The sequence below is a fragment of the Rhinoderma darwinii genome, chromosome 10 (genome assembly GCF_050947455.1).
Source record: "Rhinoderma darwinii isolate aRhiDar2 chromosome 10, aRhiDar2.hap1, whole genome shotgun sequence".
NCBI lineage: Eukaryota > Metazoa > Chordata > Amphibia > Anura > Rhinodermatidae > Rhinoderma > Rhinoderma darwinii.
Genome location: NC_134696.1, coordinates 20475069 through 20493813, shown reverse-complemented (window position 1 = coordinate 20493813; position 18745 = coordinate 20475069). Strand labels below are relative to the sequence as shown.

Here is an 18745-nt window from a genome sequence, read left to right as displayed (position 1 = left end):
ATAATACGGCCATATAATGCTCACATCAAAGTGCCATATAATAGATCTTTACAGAGCCTATATAATACCGCCATATAATGCTCACATAAAAGTACCACATAGTGAACATATAATCGTTCTATACAAAGCCTACATAATACTGCCATATAATGCTCACATCAAAGTGTCATATAGTGAACATATAATCGTTCTATACAGAGCCTACATAATACTGCCATATAATGCTCACATCAAAGTGCCATATAGTGAACATATAATAGTTCTATACAGAGCCTACATAATACTGCCATATAATGCTCAAATCAAAGTGCCATATAGTGAACATATAATAGTTTTATACAGAGCCTACATAATACTGCCATATAATGCTCACATCAAAGTGCCATATAGTGAACATATAATAGTTCTATACAGTGCTATAGAAAGTCCAAATAATACCATAATCTGTATTTGTGATGAGATTTTTAGGAAGAAAATGTAAGGAGAATCACGCGTGGTAGGGATAGCATCATGGTGGCCCCTAAATGGTGGCGTCCCCAGTAACGGAGGACAATACAAATAAAATGTAATAGACACAAGAACACTGACAGGAGCGCCCTGCTATATACTGCGGTTTTATAGGGATCTACTGTAGGTTTTACTGCAATAATTGCTTTCCTAGAGGCAGCCAAAAAATAATCATTTTAACTTGGCTCGCTGTATAAGAACGACTGGTAAAATGACATGTTTTTCACCCAGGGTGTAAGAAAAAAAGACAACCTGATCACAGCTCCAAACATTTCTATTACACAAGCTGAACATCAGGGATTTTTATGTTCAATGTGAAATGCCTAAAGCCCTTGTTTATCCAGCAGTCCCACCGTGAGAGTCCTAAAAGCGTCTTCTCCGTGTTAATGGGACAATATACAAGAATAAGACATTTTCCTGCATTATTAATGTGTCAATATAAGTGCACCGTCCAGGTTGTGGATAATGTCTTACTTGTCTTGAGTTTCAATATGTAAAGACCTCTGAGGTTCTTTCTGCCGTATTTCTCCATACGATGCCAACTAGGAAAAAGTTATATGTGCCCCTCGACTGTACCACGACATGATCAGTGATTGCCGGGTAGATCAAAGCCATGACAAGGGGTAGGCGAAGAAGAAGTTGTCCGGGGCGCATCATCCTTCCCTTCCTATAGGTGCACAAATAAAATGTCCTAGATTGCATGGGAATGACAGGAAAAGCTGAATATTTTTGTATTCCCTGGCTGGGCCACTGTATATGGGGGCACTGTCTGGCTGGGCCACTGATTATGGGGAAACTCTCTTTCAGGCACTGTGTATGGGAGCGTTCTCTGGTTGTGACACTGTATTTGGAGGCATGCTCTGTCTGGCACGATGTATAAGTACACACTCTGTCTGGCTCTGATTATGGGGATACTCTGGCAAGCACTGTGTATTAGGCACTCTGGAAGGCACTGTTAATAGGGACACTAGCAGGCACGGTGTATGGGAGAATTCTCTGGAAGTGACACTGTATATGGGGGCATTCTCAGGTTGAGGCACTGTAGATGCGGGCACTCTCTGACAGTGTATACGGACACACTCGGTCTGGCTCTGATTATGGGGGCACTCTGGCAATTACTGTGTACTAGTGTGGTTTTTTTTTCAATTCAAGTTTATCAACGTTACACAATACAGGAAATCCAGCATATCATATCCATGACATCGTACATAATATAATACATGTGTACAGGAATTCCATAAACAAACAAAAGAAGCGAACCTCCCTTGACAACCCCCCCCCCCCCCCAGCCCTATACCCCTTATTTTCAGTCATTGTAAATGGAAGAAGCAGCCACCTATGTTTCTTTATACAACTGTCCCGTGGCAGAGTACATTAATAGTTATATACAGGCCGTCCTCCAGCCACAAGTGCTCCTCTTAAGGACCTTCCCGATTTGGATATGACACGTCCCAGTACTGCTATCCTGTCCTGTATCACAAACCGCCCCCTCCCTGAAGTTCCCCTAACATATGGATTCTGAGCAGTGCAGGCGATGCCAATCCTGAGTGATCAATCCATTTAGCCCAATGCCCTGGAAGTGCCTGTTAATATGGACACTCTGGCAGGTACTGTGTATGGGGCAAATAAGAAAAGTCATAGGGAGATGCACTTCTGGTTTCTCTGGTGGATATTCTTCTGAACGGAGCATAGTGTGTAAAGGGGCACATTCTGACTATGGCCCACCAGTGGGTCCTGTCTGTACTTACCTATAGTTCTCCATATGCCTCATTAATACTACCCCCTGAACTCCCTTCGGGTTTGCAATTTTTTTCCCGTCTGTGCTCCACAGATCACATTTCTTCGTCATATTAACCATTATAATGTGTTTTGCTTCCCAAGCCCTCATATGCAGAGACACTGAGCTACACGACTCACTGAAAACACAAATTCCATCGAGCCCTCTAGTCGGAAACCTCTCCTTCAACCCAGAAATAAAATCCTGCTCATTCTACTCAGCTCAATTACGCAATTAATTTGACCATTTTCCGACTGAAATACAGAATTAAACCTCGGTTCTGGCATGCTCGGGTATCACGCTGCCTTTTCATTGTCACTGAAAAGCTTTCCTGCGCACAAACGCCAAAGGGTTTTCTAAATGATGTGGTTTGCTCCTGCCAACAAACTCCAATGGGTAAATCTACAAAATGATTTCTGCTTGGTCCTTGGATAATACTCTTATATGGTTGGGAAAAAAAGAAGTCAAACAGAATTATCATCAATAATGTTTTTGAAGGTGTGTGGAAGATGACGTCCATGGGGCCTATTGACTTGTGCCAGATGGCAAGGCTCATCAAAGAAGACCAAGTAAAATGGAGCTCAGTTGGGTAGCTTATGTTACGTCCACTCCTGTATCAGACTCTTTGACCAATAATGGTCCAGTGTCCACTATGTGTTATGACTGAACCTGATAAAGAGAACAGTCCATTCTCGAAACGCATAGTCCTATTTTCCTCATCTACAAGACTGTCTTTTCTCCTTTGCTTTCTGCGTGGTGTCCAGCAAACATCCTGCGTCTTCTTTAGGGTATGTTCACACGGCGGGGGTCCGTAACGGCTGAAATTACGGGGATGTTTCAGCCTGAAAACATCCCCGTAAATTCAGCCGTACCGGCATGTGCAGGCGCTTGAACCCCGCGTCAATTACGGCCGTAATTAGCGCTGCTATTCATTGGAGTCAATGAATAGCGGCTCCAATTACGGCCAAAGAAATGACAGGTCACTTCTTCTATGCGGGCGTCTATTTACGCGCCGTCATTTGACAGCGGCGCGTAAATATACGCCTCGTGTGAACAGACAAACGTCTGCCCATTGCTTTCAATGGGCAGATGTTTGTCAGCGCTATTGAGGCGCTATTTTCAGACGTAATTCGGGGCAAAAACGCCCGAATTACGTCCGTAAATAGGCCGTGTGAACATACCCTTACACCGCCACTTGTATCTATTGATCTCCGATTTAGGCCTGACTTCTCCTTTGCCCAACCCCTTGGTACCTTGTTTGACCGATTTGAGGGAAAACCTTTGCCTGAATGGAATTATGCCAGTGGTGCCTTGCTACCTGCGGTTGCCAACTAATGCCTGTTCATGACTGCTTTCCTTCCTGCCAATGCCATACCACCTGCTGACCACTAAGTCTGTATGACTACGCATCTGACTTCCTAGTTGCTATAGGCAACCCCTTTCTCCATCGAGTGAGCTTTCGTCAGGTCTTTCAGGTAACATTATTCGGGGAATTTATCTTGGGAAAATTTACCTCACGTCTAAGTCTTGAGGTCAACGTAGAGAACTGGTAGTCATAAAAGAAACCCAAGGTGCTTTTTACATTAGGACAACGGCTCTCCATCTTAGGACTAAAAAAGTCATTCATGCTTGAATAAGATAGGTCAGCGCTATACGTAATGCCTATCATTTGAAGGCCATGTAAGGCGCTGTCCAAACTTGTGCAGTGGTTTCCATTCCTAATGGAAACCACAACCATAGCCAGAGCGGTTGCACACATTGTGGTTTTCGTCAAATCTCCTGGGACTGCCGATGGAGGTTTCGGACAGAGCCTCTGACGGCAGTGTGAACATAGCCTTACTCAAACGCCACAACCAACTTTAATCGGAATAGTGCTGCGCAACCCTCTTTTTCTTGACTCACACCCCAACAGAAGCCAACGTCATGAGGCTATCATGCCCACATAATACCGTATAGACTTTTAATGGACTGCAAATGTCAAATGATCAGTTGGCGTTGCCCAGAAACGGTGCAATTACAGCGGCTATGGAGATTCATATCTGTAATGGGTTCTACACATTGTACAACCTAATTAAAGCCTCTGGGGGCGCTGTATAACAAGGGGCAAAGGCATAAGTTATGTAGGGGATCATTCGCAATATCACAGAAGATTTCTTAACATGTTGGGAAGCCTTCACGTGAGGATTTACATCCTTGTGTTCACCTCTCATGGGGTCTATCCAACACCACAGCTGCCCGTCTAGGTCTATCCTTCCGTAGGTTAAGGATTTGTTTTAACCCTTTAATTACTATGCATTTCAATTAGATCAATTCTGAAAAAAATGGATGTATGCAAATAAATGTACAAACCAAAAATCAGATCTATGTAGTCCAATACCAAATTGGAATGCAAAAACAAGAGCTTTTGATAGGACCAAATATCTGCTGGGCAAAGGTACTGAATGAGTTAAGAAGACTCGGTAAGTATTTTATTGGTTACATAATTGTCCTCCATTTTATCTCTGGACACTCCTTAGCGTCTGAAATATTTACTGTGTTAAGAGCAATGCATCTGCCAATTACGGATCCGTTTTAGCATCTGCTGCACAAAGGATTCCTTCCAATTTCCTGTATCCACAGCGTGGTCCAAAGATTAAATAATCGTCATGTATGGTTAATCCACAGTGGTCAATATGCTGCGGCATCTATGAAGAACCTCTTTATTTACCGCAGTAATAAAACCTATTTGTATAGCAGTAGGAAGATCTAGGACGTTGTCACCCAGCTTTCTACAGACCATGAATGGAATATACAGTGCATTGTAATGCAGCGATACCTCTCCATCCTGCTTACGTTTCTTCTACAGATTTGTCTGTGTGAGTTTCAGTCTTTAATGTAGTTCTGGCATTTTGGTTCATGAACTAGACAGCTCAGGATGAACAGAACTATAGGTCCTCGCCACATATAAAAATATTTCAAACTGTTCTGTAGTACATGGAACTGTGGGAGGCCGGATTTGTATCTTCAATTTAAAAACATCAGTTTTGTGGCCATAGGTTGGGAATGCTGGGGGTGGTGGATCCACAATAGACCACTAAGCTACAACATGCTAAGCAGAGAACATCAAAAATTACCTGGATTGGAGGAACTTCAATGATTTTGTCCACATTTATTAGAGAAAGTGGGACATACCAAAGGGTAGCTCTGTTGGTCAGTCTTCTTGCCCCTGCAAAAAAAAAAAAAAAGTTTACTGCATCTCTATCGTGATTACGTGAATATTTCAAAATCACTTACATGCAATTCTAAGAAAAATCTATTGAAAAGAAAAAAAAGATTAACAAGAGTGCTTTATATAGGAGATCATGTCCAACTACTACATATAAGAATATTAAAGGGTAAGTAAACTTTCAGAAATCTTCTGACATGTCATAGTGACATGTCAAAAGTTTTGATCGGTGGGAGTCCGATCACTGAGGACAGCCGATGTAATGGTGTACGGGCCTATAGACTTTCTATAGAGTCTGTACACAGTTACATTGGCTTTCCGAGAAAAGACGATCAGAAACCAAGAGGCTCAGTGGTCATCCGAGCGCTTCTGCAGCTTCGTTTTAGAGATCAGTGGAGGTCTCAGTGCCCTGACCCCTACCGATGAAAACTTCTGACACGTCACTATGACATGTCAGAAGTTTTCGGAAAGTTTATTTACCCTTTAAGCCAGCCACTGAGGAGTTCTATGATCATATCAATCCAGACTGCAAAGCCCACAAGAAAAACTGTAAAAACATAGCAGGTGACTTTTCAGATTAAGGGTTCACATCACCGCTTGCTTTCCGTTCCGAGGTTCCGTCGGAGGTTTCCGTCGGATGAAACCCGCAACGGAAAGTGAAAGCACAGCTTCCGTTTCAGTCACCATTGATCTCAATGGTGACGGAAACATCGCTAATGGTTTCCGTTCGTCACCATTCCAGCAGGTTTCCGGTTTTCCGACTGAATCAATAGCAGAGTCGACTACGCTATTGATTCCGTCGGAAAACCGGAAACCTGCCGGAATGGTGATGAACGGAAACCATAAGCGATGTTTCCGTCACCATTGAGATCAATGGTGACTGAAACGGAAGCTGTGCTTTCACTTTCACTTTCCGTTGCGGGGTTCATCCGACGGAAACCTCCGACGGTACCCCGTAACGAAAATGAACGGTGATGTGAACAGGTCCTAATCCATTTGTACAGCAGGAATAACACTATTTCTGGCCATTATATGACTTGTATTCAGCATTATCAGCAGTTTTCCCGATCTGTAGGCTCTATTTCTAATTTCCCGTTCTCTCTACGATGTTTCCCATACACTGCACACATACAGAAGAGAACATCCTGCTCCACTATCTCTCTGTAGCACACCCTCAGAAACAGCAGCATGGAGGACATTAGTCAACAGTAATGAACAGTGTAGCTGTGATCCAGCACTGGGGTGAGACCTAACACTTACTAGAAGCTACAACTGCGTCTTTGTGCGTCTCTGTCTGTTTCTGCATATGCTCCCTCCTGCTACCCTTTCAATAGACTTCTATGGGCAGCAACTGTAACCTGATTTCTCGTGAGTTAATAATCAGTCTTCATCTCTACCTCACTGAAGACTGATTTTTATTCAGTGGATTCAGAGTGAATGATCACTGCTGCTGGAGATGGGGGGGGGGGGGGGGGGTGGAGAGAAAGAGAGAAGAGACTAATAACTGGAGAAAGAGGGATTTATCTGTAATATATTTCAACTTTTCTTATCACCACTTTATACTATTGATTTATGGGAAACCAATTGGAACGACCGTTACGCTCTAAACTCTGAAGCCTTCAGAATTGTGAATGCAGCTCTGGAGTATTATATAGGCTGTAACTCAGGATCAGTGCAAGCTAAATTAAACAATTATTAGGTTATGGCCTTAGTGACATATGGGGTGGCACGTGGTAGTGGTGCATTGATTGCTGTAATATTTGGGTCGTATCATATTCCTAACTACTAACACCGCAATGAAGAAAATAAAACGCTTTACGTGAACCTTCTGCTTGAGGTCTATATAAAAAACGTACTACTATTACACAGCGCACACACAGAACAGACCACATATCCCTTTCCAGCTCCGTGTTGGAAAGTCAACAACTTCTCTAAGCCTCTAGGGTGTCATTATACAGTTCCAGAAATTTACGTACCTGGGCACTGCACCCTGGGTGTGAGATGGAAGATTCATTAAATCTGAACTGGTTGCTAAAAAGTTTTAATTAAAATTCAATTATAAATTTAGATTAAGGAGGAATGTCCCTTGACAGTATAATAAAAAAAAGCTCATTACCTCATCTATTAATCTAGGAATGAAATCATATCATAAGCTTTGGTTTATGGTTTGTGTTACATGTGGCGTGTGATAGGAATATTGGTCAGAGATTGGGATAATTTTACACCAGATGCCACTGTAACTGATGAAGTTATCATCATATTATTAGAAAAAAAATATTATTTTAATCAGCTTTTTATTCAAAACATTTTAAAAAATGTTGGCGATTTTTTTTTTTTTTGGTGTTACTATGTAAATATATCATGCTATATTGCAGTTTTCAGACTGGTCACAATAGGCTGAAACTTTCAGATTTCCATAGCGCACTTTTCAGCTTTGCAGCACAGACTGGAATAGAATGAGCAGAATCATCTCATTATCATTAGTGATCGAGCCAATAACCGCTTTATTTTACTGCCGGAGGCCTAGATAACGCAGATAGGGCCCGGTACGCAGCTCCCCTGTCACTCTCTGAAGGAGGGGCTGTACTCCATCTCTTCCAGGAGACTAGAATAATCTGTGAAATTTCTCTATCAATTGATGCTCATTAATTTCAGCTGCCATAAAGCACACACACCCTGCTGTACTGTCTATACAGACAATACAGGAAGGAAATGTTTGCCTCCAATATGGCCGCAACCAAGAGAACCAAATTGCAAAACATTTCAAACCCCTCCAACTTTCCACCCGGGAGCGCCCCCCAAAATTATTGCACATTGACCTCTTTGGGACTGTTGGCGACTATGCGATAACATTGAAGGCAGATTGCTAGATATCATCAATGTCTGATCAGTGGGGGTCTTCGAAATCAGATCGCCTTGGTAAAGTGCAGTGCCCCCATTAGCTTCTTCTTTATACTGCGTCACTTATGGTCAAGCTTTATGTTGGAACCGATTTGTGTAGGATTTCCCAAAATAGGGTCTGTTCGGCAGCGGCACTGTGCTGCCAAGAAGCTTAAAGGGCCTCTTTATTGTGTGAATCAGTGGGGTCCCAGTTGTCAGACCCCAACGGTCAGGTCACACATTGGTGACTGTATCTAATCAATATGCCATCACGTTTCCATAACCCTAAATAACAGGTGCAAGTAGCTTGAAATGTTATAAAAAATTTTTTTATATGCTTTCACCTTTTCAATTTGGCGCCATTCCCAGTCCGGGGTCATGCCGCTGCTTGCTTTGATCGCACAGAAATGAAATGCCATGTTGCGCCAGGTGAAACACCGGCTGCAGCAGTGATATCCCTAGGGACGTCATGTCGCCGCTATGATAATTGATTGGCTGACTTAACGTGGCGCTGAACAAAACATTTCTGTATGATGACAGCAGAGAACAGCGCCAAATCTACGGTTACTATTGTTTTTGTTTGTTTTAAACTTCTGTGTAATTTGGAGGTAATTTTTAGGAGTTCTAAAGCCCCTTTAATAGATTTTAGGTTTATTACTGTAAGAATCGCCGCACAGAAAACGGTTCAATGGGGGAGGGGTCTCTTAAAGGGGTTGTACAGGATTAGAAGAACATGGCTGCATTCTTCAAGAAACAGCGCCACACCTGTCTATGGGTCCTGTCTGGTATTGAGTAGTCTATTAAATGGGGTTGAGCTGCAATACCACACAAGCCCAGTGAACAGGTGTATTACTGTTTTTGTAACACAGCAGCCTGGTTTCTAACCCTGTAAAACCGTATTGTCAACTCATGGGTGGGAAATACACAATAAGAAAAGTTTCCTAAAATATCTAAAAAAAAAATATATATAAAAATTTAAAATAGAATATATGCAAGAAATGAAGGAAATATAGAAGTAAATAACTTGACAAGGACACAAACAATTTGCAGTAAATTATCCAATTCTTCAATGTAGGCAATTAATATTAAAATAATATTTTAGAATCGATGCAAAACTATAATATACCGTAACAATATAAAATGCTCAAAAGGACAAGGATTTACTCAATGTGTGGGGGCGGGGAAGGGGGCTGCCAGAGGCAATGCTGGCTTCATATTTTCCATCTTGATAAAGAGCTGCTGTCAGGATTTCCATGTATTAAATGAAGCTGTAAAACTTCTATCTAGAAGCGCAATTATTATCCGAAATAATGAAAGCACAAAAGCAGCAAGATTCTGACCTAAGGCCTGGTACACAAATAATAAAAACTACATCTGTGTGTTTAATGGAAAAGTGATACATAGATAGATATATATATATTTCTATAATGAGAAATATATAGATAATGAGATAACTAGTTAGATTGATATATAGATAGAGATAAATAATGAGAGCGAGCGATAATAGATAGATAATGAGAAAGATATATAGATAATGAGAGAGAGAGATAGATAGATAGATATGAGATAGATTCTGATCAAATTGTGTGAGCCCACCTGCCACGACAAGGCGACCACACTTATAAGGTGGGTCCCTATGCTGCGCATACACATGTTGTGGGTCTAAGCCTGCAGAATAAACTCGATGAGATAGATAGATAGATAGTGAGAGCGACAATAGATAGATAGAACTTGCTCTCAGATTTAGTCTATTTTTTACGACAAAAGGAAGTATTTTCGTGTTTTTTTTTCTAATATCTCCACCTTCGGATGTTACCATAGTGATCGGATCCTTCGGTGAGACATTTATACTGACCTCTCCGTGACAGTCGTCTGCATTAAAGTCTCCAATTTAGAAGAATATCTCACGGAGTCATAGGACGGCTTCTCCAGCCATAAACCCACTTGTTTTATGCATCTCGAGCAGCGGCCGCCCGCAGTCCCCTGATAGCACAAATAATGTAAGTGATGAGTTATCCTCCAGTCTTATAGATTTCATAGGCTAAATCATTCAAGTGGGGAACAAACCAGAACTTAACAAATATTGACTGTTCTTGTAGAAAATCCAATGTAAGAAATATAAATTTGATAATACATCAGTATGAGCAAGAATTAAAGGGGATCTCCTCCAGCAGATGGCATTTTATACACTGTGGGATGGCCCTGGATCAAGGGTTTCCGGTTTTCTGTATATAAGGATTACTCATTGTATAATGAAAAGTTCAGCAACTTTCTATTAAACCTACTTTTACAATTTTCACCATTTTCAAGTTCACGGTTTTGTGGTCACTGTCTGAAATGGGCGGAGATTTGTAGAAGGGGCGTGGCCACCACTATAATTTACGCCAGAAACTAACGTTAATTATAGCAGAAATCTCAGTGTCTCTCGGACAGACGAACATGCGAAAAATGAATTAAGAGGCGCGTGCCTCAGTAAATTTGTCACATCTTCCTCTAGATATTTAATTTTTTTTTAAATTAAAACTGGCACAATCCATCTACATTTCCCAGTGAGTGTTTACATTCAGGGGCTGAAAACCTGTACAGACCTAATACTTCTCACAGCTGAGAGTTTGCTGCAATTGAATCCATACCAGACAATCATTGATGAGAAAAACACAGCAGCACAAATCTCTCTCCTGTTTTGACAAAAGTTCATTTCATCTCAAAAGTAGATCCGTATTTGTAAAGCTCTGCAGTCTTTGCCTGGCAATAATTATGGGGGAACTCCCGGATTGGCTCGATTTATGGGTGAGCTCTGATTGGCTATTTATGAGGGAACTCTCTAGGAGTTTATGGGGGCACTAAAGCCATTTATTGGAGCGCTCTCTGGCTGGCACGGTTCACTGGGACGCTCTCTGGCTGGCACGGTTCACTGGGGCACTCTCTGGCTGGCACGGTTCACTGGGGCACTCTCTGGCTGGCACGGTTCACTGGGGCACTCTCTGGCTGGCACGGTTCACTGGGGCACTCTCTGGCTGGCACGGTTCACTGGGGCACTCTCTGGCTGGCACGGTTCACTGGGGCACTCTCTGGCTGGCACGGTTCACTGGGGCACTCTCTGGCTGGCACGGTTCACTGGGGCACTCTCTGGCTGGCACGGTTCACTGGGGCACTCTCTGGCTGGCACGGTTCACTGGGGCACTCTCTGGCTGGCACGGTTCACTGGGGCACTCTCTGGCTGGCACGGTTCACTGGGGCACTCTCTGGCTGGCACGGTTCACTGGGGCACTCTCTGGCTGGCACGGTTCACTGGGGCACTCTCTGGCTGGCACGGTTCACTGGGGCACTCTCTGGCTGGCACGGTTCACTGGGGCACTCTCTGGCTGGCACGGTTCACTGGGGCACTCTCTGGCTGGCACGGTTCACTGGGGCACTCTCTGGCTGGCACGGTTCACTGGGGCACTCTCTGGCTGGCACGGTTCACTGGGGCACTCTCTGGCTGGCACGGTTCACTGGGGCACTCTCTGGCTGGCACGGTTCACTGGGGCACTCTCTGGCTGGCACGGTTCACTGGGGCACTCTCTGGCTGGCACGGTTCACTGGGGCACTCTGGCTGGCACGGTTCACTGGGGCACTCTCTGGCTGGCACGGTTCACTGGGGCACTCTCTGGCTGGCACGGTTCACTGGGGCACTCTGGCTGGCACGGTTCACTGGGGCACTCTGGCTGGCACGGTTCACTGGGGCACTCTCTGGCTGGCACGGTTCACTGGGGCACTCTCTGGCTGGCACGGTTCACTCTCTGGCTGGCACGGTTCACTGTCTGTCTGGCTCTGTATATGGGGGGCATTCCGGCCCTTTTTGTGAGGGCACTCTCTGGCTCTTAATCTGGCTGGCACTATTTATGGGGGGGCACACTGGCCCAGTCTGCTGGGGCATGGTAAATGGAGGCATTCAGCACTTTTTATGAGGGCATCCACTGGCTGGCACTCTTTATTTATGGAGGCACTCTCAGGCTTTGTTTATGATGGGGGGGCACTCGCAGCGATACTATAACCAATTCTTCCATATTGGTAACTATGTTATAAATAAATTTTAAATTAATGATGGTTGATGTTTTGTGTATTTTGTATTGTTGCGGTATAGGAATATATTGGCTAACATTACACGCACATTCGCAGTCTGGGGAGGGGCTATTTGAAGCAGCTGTTATATACTACACTAGATATACAGTATATACCACAACAAACAGTTCAGATCAGCATTAGATGGGAAGTAAGAAAGGGAACGACTTCGCTCCGTGTAGATCTCCCTGTGTCATAGCTCTATCACTGCCAAAATCGCCGCATTTAAACGCAATTATACATTACGTGAAAGTACAAGAAAATAATATGGAAAATATTTCGAGTGCACTTTGACTAAGAGCGGATCTGACAACATGCTTTTGGGAATAAGAATTACCATTGGACCTTAATAAAACTATCCTGACAGGCCGGTTGCTATAGCAACCATGAGCCACGTCTCTCTCCTTCGGCCTAAGTGAACAAAGCACGGTCTATTACCAGGCTTAATTTTATTGTATTCTCCAAAAATTACAGGGAGGGAAAAATCACAAGCTGATGGTTTATGTCAAAATATTTATTTTAGTCCTAAATGGGATCTACTGACCAGAGGGTTTAAAAAAAAATGCAATAATAATCCCAAATAATTATTGTTACCCTAATGTTTCCCCCCTCGTGATTCTGTTCCGGGTCACCACTGATCGACCAATGGGGAGGAGCTTACAAATGTCTTACAGTTTTAGATTGGAATGTTGGTATGATAGATATATATATATATATATATTTATAGGGTTTCAAAGTGAAGATCAATGAGCTCAATACCGCCGTCTTCAAAATTGGCCACATATATTTAAACTAGACAGATATTTTTGTTCCGGAGTCTGGGAAAGCGGAGTGACAACCTCTGTGGAAATTGTAATGGCGACCATATTGGTTGTCAGAGTGTCTCCCAGCTTTTCCAGAAACTGGGGAAACTTAAAGGGGTTTTCCCACAAAACACATGTACCCCCTATCCACAGGATGTGTGATTGCTGGGTTTGAGACCAGTGGGACCCCCAGAAAAGAGAAAAACAGGGGACCAAAGTCCCCTGAAGTGCTGCATGAGAATAGAACGCTTGTGCGCATGCTCGGCCAGCGCTCCATTACTCTCTATGAAGCTTCCGGGACTGCTGTCTCCAGCAGCTCCATAAAAATGAATGGAGCGCTCTATTCTTGTGGAGCACTTCAGGGGACTTTGGTCCCGCATTCTCCTTATCGCTGAGGGTCCCAGCAGTTGGACCCCCAGCGATCACACATGTATCCCCTATCCGGTTGTTAAGGACCCACTGAATGGGATTTTTTACAATTTACCAGAAGGGAGCAATTTAGAACTTTATTTATACTCTCCGAACAAAAAGATCCCCCTGAGGCCTTATTTACACGAACATGTGCGTTTTGCACGCGTTGCAGTTCCGTGTGTCATCAGTGTTTGGTGCGTGTCTGCGTTATTTTTGCGCGTAAGGCATCCTTATGTCAAGTGGTTTTGACGTCTGCAAAATTAAATGGAGCTGGTTTTCTTTTTCGGATCATTTTTTAAGCAACGGTTGCGCGAATCACGCACAGCACACGGATGTGCGTCAGAGTGATGTCCGTGATTTTCACGCACCCATTGACTTCAATGGGTGCGTGACACGCAAAAAAAGCTCAAGTATAGGACATGCAGCGAGTTTCACGCACCGGACACACGCTGAGTGAAAAACACGGAATGTCTCAATGTCCGCATTGACTTAGGTAGGTCCGTGCGACGTGCGTGATTTTCACGGACGTGAAATACGCTCGTGTAAATAAGGCCTAAGGCTGTATTTAAAAGAGGGTTGAAAAACTCGTCTGGGGTAAACCGTTCATTTTATAATGAATTTAAAAATATTCAAATAAAAGGGATTTCGTTTTTGTATTTTTTTTTCTACATTTAAACTAGATCTTTCATCTAAAATTTTTTAAAAAAAATTGATAAACAAAAAAAGATGAAGATTGTAGTTGGATCCGACAAGGAGACAATCACTCCTAAGTGGCTAAATGGAAATAGTGCTTTAGAGTCAGTTCACACTGCCATTCAGAATCTCCATCGGTAGTTATGTCACATTTTACGGCAAGAATAGTGCAGCATTTAGAGCGATGGAACCCCAATTGGACCCCATTGTAAAGCAATAGAGTCCGCCAGTCACCGTTGGTATCTGTCATGTGACAGATCCGGTCGTGGCTTCCTTTATAAATGGAAGCCTCTATGCAGATGTAGATAGAGCCTTAGCTAGTGTTTTTTTGCGCTACGTTTTAGGTATGTGTACTGAAGAAGTTTCAAATTTGATTTACTTTTAAAATTAAGAAAAAGAAAAAATTGGGGTGTGACGACATTTGGATGCGTCTTCTATAGACAAAATAAAATTAAATATTACATATATGAGTGTTTATGTGACAAATAGCTTAGCATGCTTGTGACATTAAATTTTCCTATAGAAAACGATGGTAATGTTACAGCACATACCGGTATCCATAAAAATGAGAAAAAAAAACTTTGTCTCAATAGAGGTGGGGCCATGTTCATGAAGCCTGTATGGCGCAATTCCAGAGTGCCTATGGTTCCGTACTTCGGCTCTGTATGCATTACGTGTGTCACATATGACGACTTTTTAGGCATACGTCTAAATTTTTTAGGGTTGTGTTAAATCAGTTATTTTTTTTGCTCGTTTTCTGTGGAAGTAAATTTAAAAATGTTTCCAAACATACTGTGCAAAAGTAAACCATACATTTGGATCGGAGTGCCCACTGACACGCAGCTGCAGGTCCGCCTTTCGCTGGTTTGCCAGGAGAAGCCTGGTCTGCGCAGACATTGCCCCCGCAGCAGTCAGATGAATGAGTCCGCCAGAACAGGAGTCCCTCTAATAGAGCAGCTCTCCGTTATGGCTCTTAGAGGGGGTTCCTAAGTGGGGCAAAACCCCATCTATGATGTCCATATGCCCTAGGAGGGCACATGGACAGGGGTTTGTCTTCCCGAGACAAACCTTACAGAAGGAAAAAAGTTATTATAGGATGTAGTTGTTTTTTTGCCATACATCTGTTCTATAGTAACCTACGGGAATGTTACAGAATAGGTTTCTATGTATTTCTATTTAGTATACGTCAGGTATATGGGCCAAAGACAATGTGGACTGAGTCGAATTGTTAGTATAACAAAAAACCTAAAAAGTCAAACGTTATCTGCGGACTTCCACCACAATTACCTCAGACCAATGGGGCGATACATGAAGAAGGGGACATTGATAATGTGGCGGCGCACACGGGCGAAATTATATTTGATTGGTCACCCAGAAGAGAGAAAACTGGTTCAATATACAGATTTCCAGTGATCTTGTTTTCTGCCAGAAGGTGTCAACACGTGTAACGGCAAAGAGAGGATGATGTATTATGACAAAGGCAAGACGAGAATGCAATAAACAAAGCTGACAAAAACAAATGTTCTAAGTAAAACACATCTCCACCACGTTCTGTACAAAATACACTAAGTGGAATTGAAATGAGGCTTTTATCATTCCCCCTCCTATTCGGGTAATGGGTGAATACATAGCGGATATTATTACAATGGTCTATAGATTTCTTCTATACAGGAGTATTCCGAGACCGCCTAAAAAGACACCAGCTCGGAGTCATCGTATATTGTATATGGACTGGACAATTTAAAGTGAAGCTCCATTGTAAATATTTATCATGGAGACTCCTAAAATAGATATTCTTCGAGCCTCTAGGTGACTGTGTAGAAACAGGGTCACCTATTATACACTTTGCAGGAGACGATGGCTGCTGGTCGCCATCAATGGAGTGCAAGTTTTTTTTAGATCGTAACAACCGATATGTTGGCAGAGGGGAGACAAAGGCCCACATTTACTAAAAATGGCATATCTTACACCAGCCTTAGTAAAGGAGATAGCATGATTTGTGCCAAATTTATTAAAAGGTGCATGCCTCTTAATAGGTTTGTTGCATTTCAGAAATTTTGAATAATAAATGTGGCCTAAACTACGCCTCCTTGGAGACCAGGTCTACTTTTCTCGTCACTTTCCAAATTTGGCAAACAGGAAAAGTTGTAGATTGTTGGTGACACTTTTTTGCTTCAGTTCATGCCAAAACATGGCATAAACTACTTAAAAAATGTAGGACAAAGTCTCCATGCCAAAATTTTCCTTTCAAGGAGAACTCCACCCCAACAAAGAAAATTCTGTTTTAGGTAAAGTTTTCATCTTCTTACCCCCAGATTTGTTTCCTGGGGTCCAACATTTTAAGATAGACAAAGTCCCTCCTTCTTTCTGACAAAGGGCATACATACCATACAAGAAGCCCCTGTGGTTACTGTGGGGCCCTTGGAGAATGAGGGCAAGCCCTGGTTGGTCCCTTGCGCTTTGTTACTGGGTGCGAGAACATGTATCGGACTCTCCTCTCCAGGAGAACTGAATGTTTAGTAAATACTGGGGTGGAAGAATGGTCCAAGGGTCGCAGAAAAGGTATGGAGTTGGGTGACAAACACCGGACACTTTTGTCCTGAGTGTCAAAACCAAGCACTATAACGGGGGACCCATTTTGATTTTTGCTATGTTGCCCCCTGTTTTAAATACACGACTGTAATAGAATATATAGACCTAATATGGCGTGACATCAAACATGTCAGCACATGATGCCATCGGGTACATCAATGTTCTCATAATGATAATGCATCAACAACGATCATGACGTTTATTGTGGATAAATGTATGGTTATGCACTTGGGTCAAGGAAAGAAATTTTACAATGATGTATTAAATAGTAAAACTGAAAAAGACTTGGGGATATTGGTGGACAGTAAACTTACATTTTAGCAACCAGTGCCAGGTAGCTGCTGCCAAGGCAAATAAAATTATTGGATGCATCAAAAACGGGAAAGCTGCTAATGACAAGAAGATAGTTTTGCCTCTATACAAATCATTAGTTAGACCCCCCATGGAATATTATTATGTACAATTTTGGACACCTGTGTATAAGAAGGACATGGCTGAACTAGAGCGGGGGCAGAGGAGGGCAAATCAAGGTAATTAGGGGGAATGGGTGGTTTGCAGTACCAACAAAGTTGGGGTAATTCACTTTAGAAAAAAAAGACGGCTTAGGGTCGATCTAAACACAATGTACAAATATATGAACGGACTGTACAGAGATCTGTCTAATGATCTTTTTACAGCTATGCCTGTAACCATGATAAGGAGGCACCCGCTACTACTAGAGAAAAAAAGGTTTCGCCATCTAGACAGAGAGGGTTCTTTACTGTAAGAGCGGTGAAACTTTGGAACTCTCTGCCACAGGATGTTGTGATGGTTGATTCATTGAGCAAGGGCCGGGTGTGTTTCTTTAAAAATATAACAAGTTTTTTTTTCCCCTAATATGGGGCATTCGGCATTCGCCTCTTAGGGGGCGGGGGGGGGGGGGGGGTTTGCCTTCCTCTGGATCAACACGGTAGGATTATAGGTTGGACTTGATGGACCCGTGTCTATATTCAACCTTATTAACTATGATATACCTCTAATTCCAAGCTGCAGCTTACAAAATATCAACCCCATTTACCCTCTAGATGGGCATTAAACATAATATAAAAATTATATAACGATCACTGCGGGCCGGATGGGCTCGAAGTCATCACAGTATAATGGTATTTTGAAGTAAAAGTTTCTAGATTTGAATCATGAAGGTAAAATACATTGGGCAAAGAATAAAACTACTGATATGGAGAAAAGCCTGGCAGTGCCCACAGCATCCGATCAGATATCTAGCTGCATGGTCTGAATCCCACAAGACATGATAACCAAGAAAAGCTAGAATCAGATTCACAAAATATAGAAGTAATTAAAAACCTACAAACTGCGTATCGATTACAAGTTCTAAGTCTGAGACACAAACTTCAAAATCCCTCAACCCTGAAGTTCGTTACCAAGGAAACTGCACCTTCAAATAGGCATATGGTGGGTGATGGTACAAAGAAGTAAGAGCGTAAATACAAGCGGGAGAACAGGCATGGACTTCGAACTTGTAATACATAACAGAATATTTTTTTTTAGCAATATATATTTGGAGTTACCGAGTAGTAAATAAAAGCAATAAATAAGTCAAAAAATACAAAAACAAAAAAATCCAAACAGACCTGGAACTTTAAAGGAGACCAACCTGAAGAACATTAAAAACCTGAAACCCGTTTTTGAATATCTTACTTCTAGGATAAGTTCTGATCATTTGAAGTTACAGGCCCAAAGCCTGAGGCTGCACTACTGAGAGATTGTGATATT

The 18745-nt window shown here is 42.6% G+C and overlaps 1 protein-coding gene across 6 annotated transcripts in view; it reads right to left on the bottom strand.

Annotated features, from left to right (window-relative positions):
* The window catches only part of ACOT7 (acyl-CoA thioesterase 7), a 129479-nt gene that overhangs the window by 72013 nt on the left and 38721 nt on the right, over positions 1–18745 (bottom strand). For all 6 annotated transcript variants that reach the window (XM_075839452.1, XM_075839456.1, XM_075839455.1 and 3 more), the window contains one exon: positions 5398–5489. In XM_075839452.1, coding sequence (XP_075695567.1) covers positions 5398–5489 — 92 coding nt within the window. The remainder of the gene's footprint in view (positions 1–5397; positions 5490–18745) is intronic.